Below are 13,347 nucleotides of genomic sequence, written 5' to 3'. Positions count from 1 at the left end.
TTTATTTCGAGTTGCTAACATGATGTAGGGGAAGTGGTATGTGAAGTTTCTGTACATGTGACTAAAAGTAAATAAATGAAGAACAAAAGAACTCAGACGTTCTTTCTCATTTCATCTTTCTCAACCACTATTCTTCAAGTTATCAGTTATCTGAAACCTTTTAAGGTGCATTTAAATCCAGATTTAAAAGTTGAGCTCTAAGAATTTCCCAAACTTATTAGTTTTATTAATAGTAAATCCCTTCGATGAACGATTTTAGGGCATTTAAACAATCACTGAAGCATTTACCTTTTCAAAATAAAATCTAAGTGTAGGCAAAACCAGTGGTGATGATATTTCATAGGTATCTGTTGAACAGTCCAAAAGAAAATAAAATCAGAAAAATCTATATACAGATGCTCAGTGTTCTAAGGGCAGAAAAGAGAAGCTCTGATCTGGTACTTGAAAATACATGAAAGAGGCAGTGAAGCACAATTTCCTGGAGGGTGATCAAAAAACCACTGGGCCTGAATATTCAAACTCACATATACCTTTGAGAAAGCATTCTCTACAAGCCAGACCATGCAGTGTTCTGTCTTCAGAGCAACAAAGAGAAATGTTAACAATGGCACTCCCTCAGGGGTTTGTCCTGGGAACCGTGCCATTTAATCTTCTTAATTCTTTGGTGGAGGAAGGTGAGCTCTACGTAGAGAAGCTCTTCGTCAAAATTTACTAGAGACAAATCACTAGGAACTGAAGGGATCTAGAAGAAATTGTGGTTGGATTTAGGCAGCTCATGAAGTCAACAAAGGTCAAAGTACAACTCCAAGGCCATACGGAAGAGCCCAACTAATGTGATTCTTATTTAAGCGTGTAGTCACTACATATACAGGGTATTCAGTCTAAATGAAAAAGGGAGCCCAATAATGTCCTCATTGCTGGAGAGTCCAATGCCAAGACTGTAAGATACAAGATACATAAGACTGCAAGATACATATGGGATAACTGAAGCATTATAAAAGATTAAAGGAAGAAAAAATAGGGCCATGATCGAAAATGTTTGTATAGTTCTGCTCAGAATACCACATCTATTCTGAGTCTATTGACAGCTATTCCTTCTCTCTCTAAGCAGAGATTATCTGCTTTCTTTAGTTACAATACAGCCATTTTTGGCACCTCTCGAGTATTTTCCACATTGTGATTTGCACTCTGGATATAAGTATAAATTCCTCGAGGGCTGAGACCCTGTCTGTGTATTCTGCATTTCTGCCAGAATAACAGGTTTCAAACAAAAGGTTGTTAAAGGCAGCAGTTAAGAATATGGGCTCTAGAGCCTGAGACTGTCCAAGGTGAAATCTTGCTTTTGCCACTAACTTTGAGATCTTAGGCAAGTTTCTAATCTTTGTGTCTCTATGTTGTCATCTGTAAAACTGGCACAGTAATGGTTTGTAGATTATTGTGAGGATTAAGAGATAATATGTGCAGTGGTTTAGAGCAATACTTGGTATAGAGTTGAATGTTTAATAAATGTTAGCTAGTAACCACAGTAGTTATAGTAACAGTACATTAATATATGAATTACTTAATAAATGACTGATACACAAGTAAAAACTAGCATAAAAATTACAGCAGTCCTCATGCTGGGTTTTTCTTGAATCAATAACAGTATTTCTTAGATGTAAGTCTTTCACAATTAGATAAAATATAGGATGCCTGGTTAAATTAAATGTCAGATAAGCAACAAGTACTTTTTTAGTATAGTTAGATCCCAAACAGCACATAGGAGAAAACTGGTAGAAGCAGAGTCTGGTAGGATAAGAATGTGGGTTTGTTGTTTTCAGAGGAAGTCTCTGAACCTTAAAAGTCACTTCTTCCTCTTTTTTTTTTTTTTTTTGCGATATGCGGGCCTCTCACTGTTGTGGCCTCCCCCGTTGCGGAGCACAGGCTCCGGACGCGCAGGCTCCGGACGCGCAGGCTCAGCAGCCATGGCTCACGGGCCCAGCCGCTCCGCGGCATATGGGATCCTCCCAGACCGGGGCACGAACCCGTATCCCCTGCATCGGCAGGCGGACCCCCAACCACTTGCGCCACCAGGGAGGCCCCACTTCTTCCTCTTTTAAAGAACCTCCTCCCTCCTTTATCACTTTTAGGATGCCTTCTTTGTACCATGCATAAACTCTTCTTAACATCAGCAACAAGCTGAGGTAAAAATGAGAATTTTAAACTAGATACAGGTGTACACTCTTCCTGGATTTCCTACTGGCCGCAGTGCACTCTGCCCACCTGGGCTTAAAGGAGCCCCGTTGGGTGCTGCCCAAGTTCTGATAAATCAAACCACTCTGCACTCCTTCACAGTCTATATTTAGGTCCCCTTTCCACCCAACTTGAACTAACTGAACAAACCATTACAAAGTACTAGCTTTAACAATTTGCTTGGAATACTTACAATAGTCTTAAAAAGGCAGTGGCAAAAGTTCCCACATCAGCAGGTGTTTATTTGGATTAAATTGGTACTAGTGGTTTAGACGTGCCAGAGGGTTCTAACATGGAGCAGGCTCTTTAAGGACAGATTTGCATATCTGTAAATTGGCAGCTTTCAGAGACCAGAACATATTAGGCATGTATTAGGTTGTGTGTATTTATGATATTTTATAAAGACACAGCATACTATCCATTCATTATCAATAGCAACCAAATCTATGCTTTCAATTCTAACAGTCAATAATCCAAGAACAGCAAGCTTGCAGGGCACCATCTTACCCCTCAATACTGATTTGAGGTTGAGCTTGGCTTGGCGGTGCAGATCCTCTACGCAGGGGGGTCTTGTGGTGGGAAGGAACACATTCTCCTGCTGGTGCCATGGAGCAGTGTAGTGGACTGTCCACCGACTCTCCTCATCTAGGTTGGACACAGCTGTAGAAAGAAAGAACACATTCAGAGGTCAACTTAAATGTGTTACATCAAGGGGGGTTCTTGGTACCTAACACATCCATAGGTAAGGGCCAGCAAGGGAAAAATGGAACAAATTTTGAATAAGATTCAATCTCAGATCCCAGGGGTCCTTGCCACTGTGTTTCGTGTTTGTTCAGTTAATTGTTTCCCAGCTTTTCAGGTCCTCCCTCTACTCCAATGTTAGAAAATGATTAACAAAATCAATGAAGACCTCCAACTCCTGCTGAACTCCGCCATGACAAATAATAGTCAATTGTACAATGTCACTGCTTTAGTAAATGTTAGATTGTCAAGACAGAAAACAAATTTTCTCCTAAGAAGTTGGGACCAATTCTTTCCCCTCTAAGGCATTATTTTTAAAACATCACTGTTATAAACTCAATTGAATTTTTACAAAACTAATCATAAACATTCAAGGTAATACATTTAAATAGCATATCTAATTAGAAATCCATTTGTGCTACAAAATTTTCTCTGTATTTCTTGCTTTCATGGAATACTTTTATATTCCAATGTTTTTAGAAATTCCAATGCAATTGACTTTTCCCAATATAATCCAATTCAATTGAATTTTTCCAACACAAAAGAGATTGAGGACGTCAGAGGGGGAAATGACAGGCAGGCTAAATCTCTATGACAATTTTCCTTTATCCTTCTAGGGACTGGGATCGCTTTGTCTACGCATTTCATTTTTTCCTGACAATACAATCTAAATAGGGTACCAATGGATCCCAACATGAAACTGACAGCACCATAAATATTCAACAACAATTTTTTAAATACTCTCTATACAACTGCTGCCATAAGCCAGGTGTAGAAGAGACTAAAGAAGTTTGAGAAGGACCCTGTGCTGAGGCAGTTACTGAGGGTGACAAGCCTAACTCCTGTGAAACCAGCAGATACAACAATTGTGAGTCAGGGGCGAGTCTTCCCCTACCTCTGACCTATGCCACACAGGGCACGCTGGGCGTACTTGTTTCTACAACGTACTATGTCCCTGGAAATGAGACCATAAAGTAGACTCTCAAAATAAAATCAACAGGCGTGCATGAACTATTGAACCTTTCTATTTGAACATGTTTAAAATTAACTCAATGTACCTTACAGTACAGCTATTACAGCCATTAAACAGATCAAATGAACTAATATATGTAAAGTCTTAGCTTATGAAATAACTCATGTAAATAATGGCTGTGGGGAGAGCAGTGCAATTACTCGAAGGTAGCTCCTGACTTTTCAACCATCACTGAAGAGGAACTTGGCCTTTCTCAGTGCCCCTGGGAACATAAGCCACCACATATACCATGGTCAGCGCTCACCCCATATACCATCTTCTCTACAGCTACTGAATTCTACAAGCCAGGCTTTAAATAATTCATTTCCTAAATCATCCTACCTTCTCCAGTTGTAAGATAAATTAGTACTAGGGACGTGATATGCAACATGATGAACACAAGTAACACTGCTGTGTTCTATATAAAAGTTGTTAAGAGAGTATATCTTCAGAATTCTCATCACAAAGAAAAATTTTTTTTCTTTTTCTTTTGTAACTATATGAGATGATGAATGTTCACTAAACTTACTGTGAAAATCATTTCATGATGTACGCAAGTCAAATCATTATGCTATATACCTTAAACGTACACAGTGCTATATGTCAATTATATCTCAATAAAACTGGACAAAATGTTTTTTAAAACCATCCCACTTTCTCCATAAATTGCTAAATGGGAAAATAAACATTGAGAACTAGACATCAAGTTAAAAACGGAAATGTCCTGTGTGCTTTCTGCTTTTAATGTTTGCTAAAAGCAGCATGTAAACTAGGCACCTGGCATTTCACATAACCTCCGTGGAACAAATGTTTTGCATGGTGCACAGAACTATCAAGCTTAATAATCTATAAAATCCACAGAGACCCGATTTAGCTCTTAGTTATGTATCTGAGAATCTTGCACAGGGTGGGACTCACCATATGTCCCCCAAAGAGTAGCCACAGTTAATTACAATGTTTTGTGCTAATGTCTATTTATTTGAAAGACTGAATTACCATACTTCATAGTTAGAAAATACTGAAAATTGAAACTCTTCCTATTCGCCAATTACAAATCAAATCCAAGTAATAGTGTCTGTGTCATCACACCATCAGCCCCACCACACAGCTACCAAACTGGCTCCTAAGAAAGAACAGTTGTCTCTCCCCTGGTGTATCTCACTCTTGCCAGGGCAGACTTTAATCAGTCCATCCAAAGACAGCCTTCAACCAGGGAAGCTGTAGAAACGAGCCCCAAGGGCTGTTCTTTTGCTTTCTCCAAAGTTTCTCTTACCAGTGCTCCTGCCCATGGCACATTTATCCAGTTTAAATCCACTGGTCCAAAAACTAAAGTAAAATAAAATAAACCAACAACTATGTAAAAACAGAACCATGTATTTATAAAAAGTATACTTTCCAAAGAATGAAGAAGCGCCTGGATTAAAGAAATTTAAACCAGTGGTAAGAATACAATGAAGCCACATCACAAAAGCTGTGCACTTTACAATGACTGATCAGTCTAGACAGAGCCTGTCCTTGAGCTCTTAAATACCTAACAGAGTGCCAGGGAGTTTTAGAGGATCATCCCCACCAAACACATGTGATACATTACACAGAGGCTCCTCATATATTTAGCCAAAGAATCAAAAAACCATACACTGTACATCAAGGCACACATAAAGTAAATACAAGGGTTTTTTTTCCCTTCCCTTCTTCAAAGGACTTCCTTTGAGAAGCAGAAATGAATTCACCTAAAACCCCAACCATAAATAAATAAGACATGCTAAAAAAAAAATCACAGAATTCTGCCCTAGAGTTACAAAAGTCTGAGGTGTTTGAACAACTTGGTATAGAATGGAGTTTAACTCATGCCAATTATGCTGTTTCACACTCTTAATTCCGTCACTCAAAAGGATGAAGTAGTACATAACACACACACACATACACATACACTCGCATGTAGTGGGGGAGAAAAGAAACTACTTACTTTTCTTCCTAAAAAGTTTAATTAAAGACTTGATCTTTGTATTAATAAAGACCACCATTTCCAGGATGTCTACACAGGGCTTAGAAATTTGAATCACATTAAAAGCTCAGTGCAGCAAGCAGGTGGCAAGCGGCATCCTTCTGCTCCAGATCTCGAACTTTCTTCCTCTGGCCTTGAATCCTTAGACATCTGTCTGGGGTGATGTAACTTTGAGGTTGAGCTTATTGTCAGGCAGTTACAAACCATTAACAGTCCTTGAACCTGAAACGCTCCCACTGAAACCTAATCTTTAAGGCTGAGAGCGGCCAGTGACAACGTGTACAGAAAGAAAGAGAAAGCCAATCACAGTTCTTATTTACATGATAGCCACATCGGTCTTTCTGCCTTGGTGCTCAATTATTCAGTTTTCTCTCCAATAGATCAGAAGTTTCTCCTCTCTGGATTCCACAAAAACAGTGCAGATTCTCCTTAAGGAAGCTGAGGTGAAGTAAATGTGTTCCCCATTTTCACTGGGCCACTGTGAACATCCAGATCTTTTAACTGGAGCTGCCAAGTCTTAGAGCCAGTCTGTTGATTCTTTGACTCCCTAGTTAAGTCAGGCATTTGAACTGATTTCGGTGGGGGGGGGGGGGAAGAGCCAGACTATTGTTTCCCCAACCATGCCCCCAGGCTCAGCCTCCCACACCAAAGGAATGTTTGCAAAGAAGCAGTAAAACTTTACAATAGAATCTCCATGGAGCTGTAAATGAGGACTTGGTTGCATTTTCGTGCAATTTAGTACGCCCTGTCTTCTCACCCAGTTTCTTTTTTTTTTTCTTGCCAGTGTGAGCATAGCGTTGTCATTGTTCCAAAGGGTGATCCTGTTTGCATCTAGCTGCCGCAACTCTCCCACCTCACCCCACAAAAAAACCCCTCAACTTCTCCCATTCCAAAGGAGAAATTAGATGATATAGTACCCTAATCATTTAAATCTGTATTTTAAATTTAATTATCATCTAAGCCAGGTTTTTTAAATTCCACATCAAACACCACCCACGGGAGAGAAGAGGAATAATTTCTAACAATCATTATTTGAGTTTCTCTTTAACTTGAATGTACTGTACTGAGTTCTGGTTCTTTTGCCCATTTGCAATTAGCCACAGAGAACTGGGGAAACACAAACAGAGAAGAATCCGAAACGTGGTACAAGCAGACACTGTAAAAAATACACTCTGGGGTAAAGGGACAGGAACAAAAAGGAAAAGAACACAAATAAGAAAATATTATGAAAAGGGACAAAGGAAAAGAATGTTCCTCACATCTCTCCCCAATTCCACTTCATGGCAAAACAGTTTTTGAGGCACGTTAGACAACCTCTTATTTCATAGCTTTGGGCCAGACTTACAACTGAATGGAAAAATGTAATAACCCACTAATTCAAAACATTTAGTTTATAACAAAAGCTCTTAGTCAAAGAATAAAATTTATATAAGGGGCTCCCTCTGGGAAAACTTTGGAATGATTCCTCCTCAAATCATTTTCCCCCCAATTTTATTTTTTAAACAACAACAAAAGCAAAGCAAACAAACAAAAACCAAAACACACATATTATCCTATCACCATACATATTATCACAGATTTGTGATAATATGTATGTGCAATTTGTGTTCTTTCATCCCATACATAGCTTTATTTAAAGTAATCACATGGCCAGATGGCAAATGACAAACTACTGTGAGTGTAAACTGCCTGAAACGAGTGTGCAAAGTCTCCCTTAGGAAAACACACTTATAAGCAAGAATGACAACCTGGCCCGGCTTCAAGAGCTGCCTCTCAGCTCACTGCACTCAGACAGGTAGTAAGGGTTCTGGCAGGAAGCACTCCCATTCAGTTCACAACCAACAAGTTTCCGAGGTTGAATGTCCCCATGCAAACTTCCAACTGGAAAGAGCATATGGCCTTTCATGTATACAACAATGGCACTGAACATTGATTCATTCATTAAAAGATAAATATTGAGCACATACTAAGGGCCACTCATTTGAGATCCCTCTTGGAGCTTACATTACTTGACAGTAAACCAGAATTATGTGGTATATTAAAAGGTGGTAAGTGGAATGGACAAAGGAAAAAGTTGAATAGGATAAAAGGGGCTTGGGAGGAGGGGAGGTGGCCAAGTTGTAGTATCAAACAGGAGTCAGGGTAGAGCTTGAAAAAGTGAGATCTGAGTAAAACCTTGAAGGAGGCAATGGCAATAAAAGAAGAATCTATCCAGTGAATCCCACCGGCTCTCATTTTAAAGAGGGAGATATGTTTATTGGTAGTGAGACATTAGGACTAGTCAGAGAAGTGCTCTAAGAAAATGAACTCCGGTAAGAGTCACGCATGGAGTAATTTCCTTTCTCAGTCAATTAAACCTGATATAAAGTGGCCTGAGTTGTGTAAAGATAATGGCATTATCTGGTTACACAGCAGTCAGTGGTGAGTCTAGGGGTAGAAAGCAGGCTTCCACTCCACTTCCCGGGGCGCACAGGGGGCACACTGTCCTCTATGCGTTATTCCACACTGCCTCTTAACCTCCTAAGTCCAGAGCTTCAGGAAGGAACCACATAAATTATGGTATTTATTGTGTTACATAATAAGTCGTGTTTGGAAAGAGCTTTTTAATTATAAAGATTTCCCCAATGATTTTCTCATCTCGTACTTTACATCCTGCAAAAAAGCATGAGAATGAGGAAGTGTTTTCATCTTATAATTTGCATTTGCCTGGATGTCACAGTTTATTGAAGAGCCATGGTTTTACGAAAGTGTCTAGTATTTTTCAATGTTTCCATTTACACATTCAACGGAAAATACATAAATCCATGGCACTTCTAACTTTAGCTCTATACCAGTAGCAACAATTTTTTTAAAAAGTTCTAATATCCCGGACGTGGAAGACTTGACGGCATAGCAAAGGAGTGAAGAGCTCAGCTCTGGAGCCATGTCACCCAGGGTACTGGCCACTTACTAGAGAAGTGACCTCTCCATACCTTGGTTTTCTCATCTGTAACATGGAGGTAATAACACTACATTACAAGGTTATTATGAGAATTTCATGAGTTATTATTGACAAGGTCCTTGGATCAGTCCCTGGTATGTGGTAAGCATATATAAGTATTTGTTAGAGACATGAATAATATCTGAAGAGACAGCTAAGCAGCCTTAAGCTTAATAAAGGGACAGTAATGCCCTTTACTGTGAATGGAAATCAACTTCACAACCTCATGCTTGTCTTTCTACTTGCTGCAGAGTTAAACTGCCAGCTGCATGAATGATTGCTCTAAACCTATCACTTCCAGTTTTGATGCACAAATTATCTTTCCCCCTGCCTAAAATTCTACCACTGACCATTTAAAAAAATTCTCAGTGGTCACCCTGAACTTCTAACCAGTACCAATGGTCTTTTTCTCTCTCTGCATCTTTCTAGTTATCTTTTTAATATATACAGCTAATGACCCAGTTCTGGCACTATTCTTCATCAACACTGCAAACCACTAGCTCCTTTCCTACATTTGATTGCTCCTTCTCTGGATTCTGACAAACTCTTAACAAGCTTCCACGAGCCAGTTGTTATACTTCCGTCCTATGCTATTCACTTATTCCCCCTTGAAACCTTAATGATTTTGTTGGTGTGAGGCAGGAGTCAACAAATTATGGCCCTTGGGCCAAATCCAGCTGGTCCCTTTATAAATGGTTGAAAAAAACTAAAAGAATAATATTTCATGACATGTGAAATTATATGAGACTCAAATTTCAGTGTCCGATAATCAAGTTGTGATGGAACACCACTACGCCCACGCATTCATCTACTGTCTATGCTGCTCTCACGCTGCACACAACTGCAGAGCTGAGTAGTTGCGTCAAAGGCTATATGCCCTGCAGAGCTGAACATATTTACTCTCTGGACCTTTAGAGAAAGATATGCTGACCTCTGGATGAAGCTTCTGCCTTTAAACACCCCGCTCAGTCTTCACCTCCGTCTGCTGTCTTTCATTGGTCTGTCCTCCAGTTCCATCTTACTAACCTCTACTCGAATCTCACATTATCTCAAGCTGAACGTCTAATTTAAGCCAGTTTACTTAAATTAGCTACTTATCAAGAACTTTCTCATTTCTATTAGGGCTGACAGTCAATTTTTCAGTGAACCAGACAGGTACATTTAAACTCCAGTTAAAAATGAGAAAATTGGACTTCCCTGGTGGCTCAGTGGTTGAGAGTCTGCCTGCCGGTGCAGGGGACACCGGTTCGTGCCCCGGTCTGGGAAGATCCCACATGCCGCGGAGCGGCTGGGCCCGTGAGCCATGGCCGTTGAGCCTGCGCGTCCGGAGCCTGTGCTCCGCAACCGGAGAGGCCACAACAGTGAGAGGCCCGCGTACCGCAAAAAAAAAAAAAAAAAAGAGAGAGAGAAAACTGGACTTCCCTGGTGGCACAGTGGTTGGGAATCTGCCTGCTAATGCAGGAGACACAGGTTCGATCCCTGCTCCAGGAAGATCTCACATGCCACGGAGCAACTAAGCCCATGCGCCACAACTACTGAAGCCCGCGCGCCTGGAGCCCGTGCTCCACAACAAGAGAAACCACCGCAATGAGAATCCCGTGCACCGCAATGAAGAGTAGCCCTCGCTCGCCGCAACTAGAGAAAGCCTGAGTGCAGTAATGAAGACCCAACACAGCCAAAAATAAAATAAATAAATAAATTTATTTTAAAAAATGAGAAAACTGAGATCTAGACGCTGATGCATGTCAGAGCTAAGATGAGAATCTGGGTGTCCTGAGCCCTCTTTCATTAGCGCAATTAAGTTTTGCAAAGATATCTTTAATTACTACATTCAAGTTAATATATCTTACACCAAAGTCTTTATTAGAGCCCATAACTAATAAAAATATTTAAGAGTAGAAGTCTTCAGTTAGTACATTCAAGTTAATGTATCTTACACAAAAGTCCTTATTAGAACCTATAAATTAAAATATTTAAGAGTAAATCATTATTCTCTAAAAAGACTGTCAAATATTACAAAGGAAAATATGCTCTAATATCACTTGGATAATCCTGGTGGCTTATCCTGGTCCAGAATTTTGGAATTCCATTACCACTTCTATTGTATAAATATTGGCATCCTTATTCATAAAAGTCCAACATTTCTGCTTAATCTTTCACTGAAATGAAATCTTATTTTTAACCAACATTAAAATTTTTTCTTCTAGGAATCATCCAATTATTTCTACAGTTATCTGATTACTTCCCAGGAGCGGGTATACAACATACCAGCAAAGAGTCAGAGGAATATTTTGCAAAGTAACACATATTCTAAAAATTTTAACTGTGAATATGCATTTATGTTCCACCAGTCAGCAATTTTACATCGAGCACTTATTAGCTGCCTTGTGTTAAAAGTAAATCCAACATGGTCACTGACTGTCTTAGGAAGTTCATAGTCCATTGGGGAGGAACTTCCTACGAAAGTCAGTGACCACACCCGAACAGATAAAAATAATAAAACAGTAAATAAGTATAGCGAGAGAGATAAGACCATGATGTTTACTGGAAAGATGACCAAGGGTATGTAGCTCACTTATTTTAAATTTATTTTTTATAAATTAGTTTTTTATTTGTGTTTGAACATTAATGCATTTAGCTTTAGATCCTATGTCATAATTTGAGGTATTAGGTCAGAAAACACTGCCACAGTATTGCTCCCTAGAGAAGATTTCAAGCAAACCCAAACATATTTTAGTTATTGGTAGCCACTTAAGCTTTTTTAAAAAATTGCTTTCTAGCATTACATAGGTTTTATGTGTACAACATTATTTTTAAACTTCTGTCTGAACTTCAGCCTGCTCACCACCGAGAGTTCAGTTTCCCTCTGTCACCATACAGTTGACCCCCTTTAACCATTTTTCCCTCCTCCCACCCCCATCCCTTCTGGTAACCACTACTCTGGTCTCTTTATCCGTGTTTGTTTTTGTTTGGTTTATTTTATTTATTTAGATTCCACATATGACTGAAATCATATGGTATTTGTCTTTCTCCATCTGACTTATTTCGCATAGCATGATACCTTCAAGGTCCATCCATGTTGTGGCCAATGGCAAGATTTCATCTTTTTGTTTGACTTAGTAGTAGTATTCCATTGTGTGTGTGTGTATACACACACACCACATCTACTTTATCCATTCATCTGTTGATGGGCCCTTAATGGTGTTGGGAAAACTAGAGAGCCACGTGTGAAACAATGAAACTAGACCACTATCTCATATCACACACAAAAACCAACTCAAAATGGATAAAAGACTTGAATGTAAGAAACCATAAAACTTCCAGTAGAAAACAGACAAACAGCTGTTAGGGAGCAGAGGCGAAGAGGGAACTTCTAGGTAAAGCCCAGTCCTGGGACACCCGGAGATCTGCAAATGCTTCGGTGTAAGCTTATGGGAGAGTGACACGGACAAAGGTGGAGAGAGAGGCTGGGGCCTGACCCTGAAGGGCCTTGCTTGTCCTAAGGGGTGGAATTCAGTTGGTGGGCTAGGGAGTCACTGAAGGAGTTTAAGAGAGGAAGTTGTATGGCCAGCGTGACATTGTAAGACATCACTAGTATAGGTGAAGAGTGTGTTTGAGGGGCTTAAATGGGCTTGACTGGAGGGAGGGAGAGAAGGTGGGGACCCAGTGGCAGCAAATCACGCCAGTGGTGAGGAGGTCAGAACCAATTCTCACGCAGGGTTGTTTTTCCACAACATCCTTGGTCTTAGCAGCCTGCCTTTGACAGTGTGTATTATGTTTCAGGAACCATTATATACTTGACATATAAAAATTTAAAAATTAGACCGTAGCTATTAATAAATGACCCTGTTACCACTCATGCTTTCATTTGCAGTAAACCTTAAAATATACCCTTATTCTTTTTAGTAACGACAAAAGATTACAGGTGTAAACCTACAAGCGAAAGTGCAGAGCTGTCTAAGGACTCATAGAGAGGCCTCCAGCCCCCTTGAATTCTTCCCTTCCCCCTCCCCATTTACACAAAGCTTCAGGCATTAAATATAGTTAGGGCATTAAAAGTCTTTAGTTTGAATCGAAAACTTTCACAAACTTTGTTTAAAGGTATTCTGTAAAAAGAAACATTTTCAAATACTAAACAGGAGTTACAAGTAGAAACAAGGCATGATTATGCCATATAATATATACACACATTTTGAATTACATAAAATTTGAGTCCTAGATCAATTGAAAATGGACTGTATAATCAACAAAGATCACCGTGGTCATCTAAGTGGGGAAGGGGAGGGAAGGGAAAGAAAAGTCAGATGTAATGGAGTTCTGGTCAGAGCTCCAGATTCTAAATGATAATTTAAGCATGTCTCAAAGGAATTTAGCTCT

General features: G+C 39.6%; 1 protein-coding gene across 6 annotated transcripts in view; it reads right to left on the bottom strand.

Annotated features, from left to right (window-relative positions):
• NHSL1 (NHS like 1) overlaps positions 1–13,347 on the bottom strand; it is a 242,066-nt gene that overhangs the window by 55,862 nt on the left and 172,857 nt on the right. For all 6 annotated transcript variants that reach the window (XM_060115034.1, XM_060115028.1, XM_060115033.1 and 3 more), the window contains one exon: positions 2,740–2,892. In XM_060115034.1, the coding sequence (XP_059971017.1) occupies positions 2,740–2,892 (153 nt within the window). The remainder of the gene's footprint in view (positions 1–2,739; positions 2,893–13,347) is intronic.

This window comes from Mesoplodon densirostris, chromosome 12, assembly GCF_025265405.1.
Source record: "Mesoplodon densirostris isolate mMesDen1 chromosome 12, mMesDen1 primary haplotype, whole genome shotgun sequence".
Taxonomy (NCBI): domain Eukaryota; kingdom Metazoa; phylum Chordata; class Mammalia; order Artiodactyla; family Ziphiidae; genus Mesoplodon; species Mesoplodon densirostris.
This window is presented reverse-complemented; position numbering and strand designations above follow the sequence as displayed.